This window comes from Chamaea fasciata, unplaced genomic scaffold (genome assembly GCF_029207755.1).
Source record: "Chamaea fasciata isolate MVZ Bird 193981 ecotype frontalis unplaced genomic scaffold, bChaFas1.0.hap1 SCAF_5, whole genome shotgun sequence".
NCBI classification, from domain to species: domain Eukaryota; kingdom Metazoa; phylum Chordata; class Aves; order Passeriformes; family Sylviidae; genus Chamaea; species Chamaea fasciata.
This window is the reverse complement of record NW_027094090.1, coordinates 39,744,418-39,751,178: the sequence shown is the minus strand read 5'-3', so window position 1 is coordinate 39,751,178 and position 6,761 is coordinate 39,744,418. Positions and strand designations below refer to the sequence as shown.

At 36.8% G+C, this 6,761-nt stretch overlaps 1 protein-coding gene across 2 annotated transcripts in view; it reads right to left on the bottom strand.

Annotated features, from left to right (window-relative positions):
* Positions 1-1,309: 1,309 nt before the first annotated feature.
* The window catches only part of ACSS3 (acyl-CoA synthetase short chain family member 3), a 68,424-nt gene continuing 62,972 nt past the window's right edge, over positions 1,310-6,761 (bottom strand). The window contains exons 14-16 of one of the 2 annotated variants that reach the window (XM_066184592.1): positions 2,625-2,724; positions 2,369-2,544; positions 1,310-2,106 (exon numbers count right to left, since the gene is read on the bottom strand). In XM_066184592.1, the coding sequence (XP_066040689.1) occupies positions 2,041-2,106; positions 2,369-2,544; positions 2,625-2,724 (342 nt within the window). In that variant the 3' untranslated portion in view covers positions 1,310-2,040. The remainder of the gene's footprint in view (positions 2,107-2,368; positions 2,545-2,624; positions 2,725-6,761) is intronic. The other variant, XM_066184593.1, reaches the window with a different exon arrangement.

Below are 6,761 nucleotides of genomic sequence, written 5' to 3'. Positions count from 1 at the left end.
TGCATTCCAGACTCTCCTACAGAGTGTTTTTGCTCTCATGAATTAGTTCCCCTCCCCTGCTCTTGTAATTATATGAGGACTGCAGCCAAGGTAAGGACAGTAAACATACACAACAATGTCTCACCTTCAGTTGTAAAAGTGACAGCCACACACCTTGTGAATGTGCCAGTTTCTCCGCCGTAAGACCCTTATAGTGTTTCACTGATTTAAAAAACAAAGCCACTGACAACTCCCAAGAATTCCCTCTTGCTCTGTAACTGTTCAGCACAGCTTGCTAAGTTGTAGCATTGTGAAAAGGAAAAAGTCTCTGCAAGTCAGTCCATTATTTGGCATGGGCCCCCTGTTAAAAGCCTTAGTACTTGAATAATTCATCCAGAAGAAAATGATGTCTTAAACTAACTGCCACTTCTATAAGTACTTAAAGAAAGTTATAAGGACATCTCTGAAGAGCAAAATTATTCCCACTTTTAAATCTCCAACCTGTATATTTAGCATATCTACCATAAAGCATTATTAGCCTTTACTCAGTATTTGCTATGTTTTATTCCCTGTTCAGGTTGTGATTTTCAACTGAAGCGAATAGCTGAGAGAGAGGAGCGTACATTATGCAATGATTCAGCAAGAAACAAGGACAGCACAGGCTCAAATTGGGCTGGTTTAGCATGACTGTGTGACCTGGTTCAACATGTCTGGCCCAGCTCTCTGCAGTCCTTGGTGAAAAAACACATGGGCATTTGATTTAGTTCTATGTAACTGGTAGAGCTCACCTACTCCACAAAAGTGTCACAGGCTCAAGGCACCATCAGGGTATGGCTTATGTTAAGTGGAACCTACCACCTTTTAGCTCCTACATCAATCTTTTGGTTTACTTCATCACTTCACAGGGATATCATCCTTACCTCTATCCACCACAGTATTTCTGGACCCTTTTGAGGATCTCTCTTATACAACAACAGCATCTGAATTTGTCGGTTACTTACTGTTTCTTTGGTAAGTACTCCTGAGTTTGAGCATCTTCTCTGCTTTTATACTTTTCTGGGAGCACCTGTTTTTAAAAGGACTTTTACATTTATTGTTCAATTAAATACCTGCAGTCTGAGAAGTAATGTATGTAAAAAGTTTATTCTCAATCCCCTGGCTTGTTGAGAACCCTGTAACGAGTCTGAAATGACATATAAAGTCAAGAATGGGCTGTTTAATATCCATATTTGTTAAATTTCTTTGTTATATGTAGCTCAGCCTAAGATGTTTAATTATAGCAGCAAAAGCACATTCTGGTTGACCTTATCATAAGGGATAAAAACCACAAAGAAGAAAATTACCAGAAAATGCAAAGGGTAAATGCCTGCCTTTATTTAATATACATGGGGTTTTCTGAATATTACTGTGGACAAATCAGATTTTCACAGTTTTAAAAGCCAGAAATTATTTATCATTTTACAAAAAAGACTCTTCAGAAATTTATTGAATAAAAATAATTATAGAAATCTAATTTATTGCAGAAAGACTTAGGAAAATAAAGAAAATGGAATCAAGAAAACTAATCTTAAAATTTTTAATTTAAAAAAAATCTAAAGGACAAGAGCTTATAATTTACAAGTAAGAACAACTTATGTCTGCAACGATTTTCACAATCCAATTCCTTTTTTGCTGTCCTCTGTTCATGCTTTACCTTTTGTAAGCTGCTTTAGCCAAACAAAAGTTACTGGTCACATTATAAAATAACCGATCAAAATGTAAGGTTACATGATACCATATAAAATGGGTAATCCAATGACTCCTTCCCTTTAAGACTATAGCAATGTACTATTAGCAATGATTAGCCATCTTAATAACCAGCATATATTGACAGCAAGCAGAGACTTTACTATGTGTCAGTGGCTTTGGCAATATGACAAAGAACACAGTAACGTTTCCACACTAATAACATTTAGTCCCAAATCACTACTTGTTTTCAAAATGTGGTATTCTTAACCAAAAAAAAAAAGCTTCTTTGTATACCTGAATTAATGAAATGCTTGTTATTATGTATTATCCCATTTAATTTTTCTTTAGCAAGTCTTCAATGTGTTTAAACACACTAGCATCTTCAATGGTTGGTGTTATCTGAAAAGGAAGAATACAGTTGCATGGGATAGTAGATAATTTCATTCAGAGATTCTTCTAAATTTATACTTCAAAAGCAATCAAGAAAAAGTATCTGGAAAGCTCTGAAACATGAAAATCTTTTGATAATCTGCAATAGAAATAAAACATAAAGTACTACCTGAAGTCCTGGACAGAACAGTCAAGAGAATCAAAACCACGAAGCTGTGCCTTTGGACGAGGATATGTACCTAATTCATTGAAGCAAGCATCTCTAACTTACCTTGTATGGCTTTCCACTGATGAGTGCAGAGAGAGCAGAACGTGGAATCTTGCCAGAGCGTGTTTTTGGTAGCTGTGTCACAAACATCCCCTTCTGGAATGCTGCTACTGGACCAATGTTGCTCCGAACTCGATCAACAATCTCTTTCAAAACCTTACTCTCTTGTGTCTTTATACCTAGTGAGGAAGGTAAAATCCTTTATCTTTTCTGAGACTTTTTCAAGTATTAGTGACATCAGTTGTCATTGAGTTCTCACCTTGTCTCAGTACACACAGTGCAAATGGAACATGTCCTTTTAAAGGATCCTCCTGGCCCACAACAGCACAGTCTGCCACAGCAGGATGGAAGAGAATACACTGAGGGATGGAAAAGAAAACTAAACTGAACTAACAGATAACATTTCAGTGAAAAATAAAAATGGTACAAAAAAAACCCCATAGACTTTTTTCTTACGTTTTGACAGCAAAAGGTCAGTACACCTCAGGATTCCAATTACATGTGTTGAAGATGTACATGTGTATATATTTTCATATATACTCACATATGCTTTTCAAACTAACAGAAGAAATAAAAATTTTAGCAGCACAAAATAGAAATATTGAACAAACCATGGGTAATTTCCTTACAGCTTTGTGGGAGTATCATGTCTTTGGTATCGTTAGTGAGATCTCTGCTGGAACAAATATTGTTTGTCTAACATTATGAGTAACATGGAACTCGAATGCAGGGTGTAAGGACCAAAGCCACAGAAGCGCTCCTACTACAGACTTATAAAGTCTTATTGCTTCCTTTTCTCTGACTCTTTATTTTTGCATTCTTTTTTGCTGTAAAAACATAGTTTCAACCAAGGCCAAATACATGCCCAGCCTCAGCTTGCATCCAGCCTAGTTCAGCTCACTCTTTTGGAAACATTAGGTCTCAGCTTACTGAGATAAAAAAGGGAATTGCACCAGAGCCTCCCTCCTTCCTGCTACATGTTTACACAAATCATCACATTGATAACATATATCAAACTCTTTTGAGGTTAAAAAAAAAAATAAGCTTCCAATTAGCCAGCTGAGGTACTCACTTCCAGGAAAACAGTCACCAAGATGTCTCAGTACATACCAAGATGTATATGTCACCAAGTCTGGGACAAAGCTGGCCTTAAGAAGCCAGCAGTTGGGAATCATCTTCCAAAGCAACTGGCTCTTTTCAATGTGCCTTGGGGCATTTTGTTGTCACCAGTGCTCTCAGCACTTTTCAGTCCTCTCGTCTGGACCACAGGGAGGACCTAACCTGACCCTACACAGAAGCCACATAACGTGATTGTGCTTGTTAATTTATCTGTGCATACAAGGGCTATGTGCTTCCTAATAACTGAACTTCACATACTGTGTTGCCAAAATCAAAGGTAGTGGGATGACTAAGTTTTAAGAATAAAGGCACTTTTTGGTTTTTTTAATTAAGTAGGAATACCACATTTGCATTGGCTACTCAAAAAATGGTGTGAGAATGAGACAGGAAAAGTACAGAGAAGATAGTAAAAAAAACCCTGAAAGAATGGAAAGCTGAATCACTGATGTTCCAATTAACAAAAGGAAGGCTTTTGTATGACCTGTTTATGAAACTTACAGGGGAAGGAACAATTCAAAGGGTCTTTGACAACCCATCTTCAAAACAGATTTCACCATCCTTAGGCTTTATAGTCAAAAGAGGAAGGAGAAACTGACTCCATGTGTCATGGTCAGTACAACACACACTAATTAGATTTTAGCAAAAATAATCGTCTCAATGTGTTTCTAGCACACTTTGTCAAAATCTATACTCATTTCACAAACTATGATCCTAGAAATGTCCCATGCCAGAAAAAAAGCAAATGGAAAACACTGACCTAACTGTAGATGGATCCTCTGTCACAGTACGGAAGCATGACCATTTATGCACAGCTTTTGAAACTGGATTATTTTTCACAGGAATTAGATAGGGTGTGCACAAGTTAAATATAGAAGAGTGCACTGGGCTGATCCCAGAATTAGAAGGGCAGAAGAGCCTGCTTCAAAAAAGCTGAATATACACAAATGCATTTAAATTCAGGTGCAGCCTACTTTGTCCAAAAGTCATTGTATCCACACTGACAAACCATATAGGAATTAATCTTAGGTAAGTCCAAATCCCTACAGGGTTTCAATGCATCACATACATAAACTTAATGCACTTTGGTCACTTTCAGGACAGAGCCTCAGTAACACATTCCATTTCCTGCTATAAATATCCATTTTTTTCCTGCTCTAACTTCTTGACCATGGCCAGAGAAACCTGATAGGCATATATAACAACAACAAAACAAACAAACAAACAAACCCAAAAAACCAACCAAACAAAAAAACAGGAAAGAAAACGACAATGAATTACAGAAAAGTAGACTATTAATTCTACAACCACAGTAAATACTGTTTTCCATAGGAACAGAGAAAAAAGATCTACACTAAACTGGCATTACCATCAAATATCATAATTACCTACCAGGCATCAACAGGACTCCTAAGGTGGAGACATAAATGTTGCCAGACTGTTCTGTTGTACCTTGTTTATGTCATTCCAGTCTGCCACTTATTTTTAAGTTTTATGGTTAGCTGGAATAGTGTAGTTATTGTAGTATTTTTCTTCAGTCTATCCAAAGTGCTATCAATATGTCTTTAACTTTTCAAATGCTAACTTCAAATGACCAAAATCCGTAATTAGTAAATACTAATTTTAAAATTATCAAATTTTGTAAAACAACTGAAAAAAAGAAGAAACAGCACTAGACATTAAAAATCATTTTAAAGCAATAAAAAACTTGAGGAAGTGAAATGGTTTGATTGTATGATTTGTGCCCTAGTATGATACTGGGCACAAGGATGGAAAGGATGGATGACAAATGCGGCAGCAGACAGAAACATCATGATCAGGTGAAAGGGATTTCTCATGAGAAATTCCTCAATTCTCAGTTTCAAGTCTGTTGCCTCACATAGTCAAGATTTGATTAAGGTTTTTGGGGGGTTTTTTTGTTTTTTTTTGTTTTGTTTTGGTTTGGTTTTGTTTGTTTTTGGTGGTGGTTTGTTGTTTTGGTTTTTTTTCCTCAGGAAGGGGCAAGAAGGGACAGCAGAGATTTACAGACCAAACAGAGGGGTGGATCAACACACAAGATGAGGTTCTCATAATGGCCACCATTCACTGACTGGCCAAGTAAACTGTAACATCTACTGCATTGCAGTAAACAAGGAGCTCCAAGTCTTAAGAGATACATTAGACAAAGGAACTAATTGTGTGGAACATAACAGAGCTAAAACATTTAGTTAAAGCACTAAGGACAAACTTGTTAAACTTGTAATGCATCTATAATGTAAATGTAGATAACATACTTGCTCAGCAAGGTGACTGTCAATTACACACTGATTCAATGGATCTCTAATTCTGTATTTACTGATCTTACTGAGGAGCTAATTGTGGTCTGCTTAATACTTTCCACTTAACTAGCAATTTGCCATGCATGTATTAACTGTGCATGCATCACTCTTGGTTTTTAGCTTTGTTCAAAAGGTGAATAGAAAAGCTTCTAGAATGTCACAGTGATGAAACATTATGTTTCTAGGGGAAAGACCTAACTAACAGGGAGAAAAACAGAGAGGCTGAGCTCAGTATGATGGATCCAAACGCAATACAGAAGAGGAGGTGATTCAATTAATCATTTGTTACAGCAGCTTCAGACTCAGGCTGAAGCAAAGAAAATGCCCAGCTCGGCCCATGAGTAGTAGAGCAGTAAGGGGCGGGGATGAGATGCCTGCTGTACCTTAGTAAGACAACACAAAAAAACTACTTCTAAGGGAAAGAGGTTTAAGCAGACTGAAAGCACCTCTGTATCTCCACAGACCCAAGTCAGGGCAGCAGCTGTTTCAGCTCCCTGGGTGACTGATCCTTGATGGATTAATGTTTATGTGAACTTGTTCACTTCTGTGTAATCAGAATTTCTTCTATTCTCTTCTAAGTTTTCTAGCCTTCAAAATAAAATATTCACTAGACTAACAGACATTATAAACCAAAAAATGACTCACAGATTAGTTTCTGATTCAGTGAACAGTTAAATTCAGAGTTCTTAAAAGCATATTTTTCTTTTGTCCATACCCAGCACACCTTTTCCTATACTCCCTGAATAAGCAACTGATATGTCATCAGGGAAATTTGTAACTGGCAATCAATCACAGTTACTCCAGAAAGGTGAGTGAACAATGATATGAAATTCAGACACTATTATGAACTTCACTATTTTCAAGTTTTTTGAGGTGCATGGGTAATTACATTAATGACTTTCAATTTAACAGCAGGTTTTTTTACAGAAATTTTCATTGTTCATTTAGCACTGCTCATACAA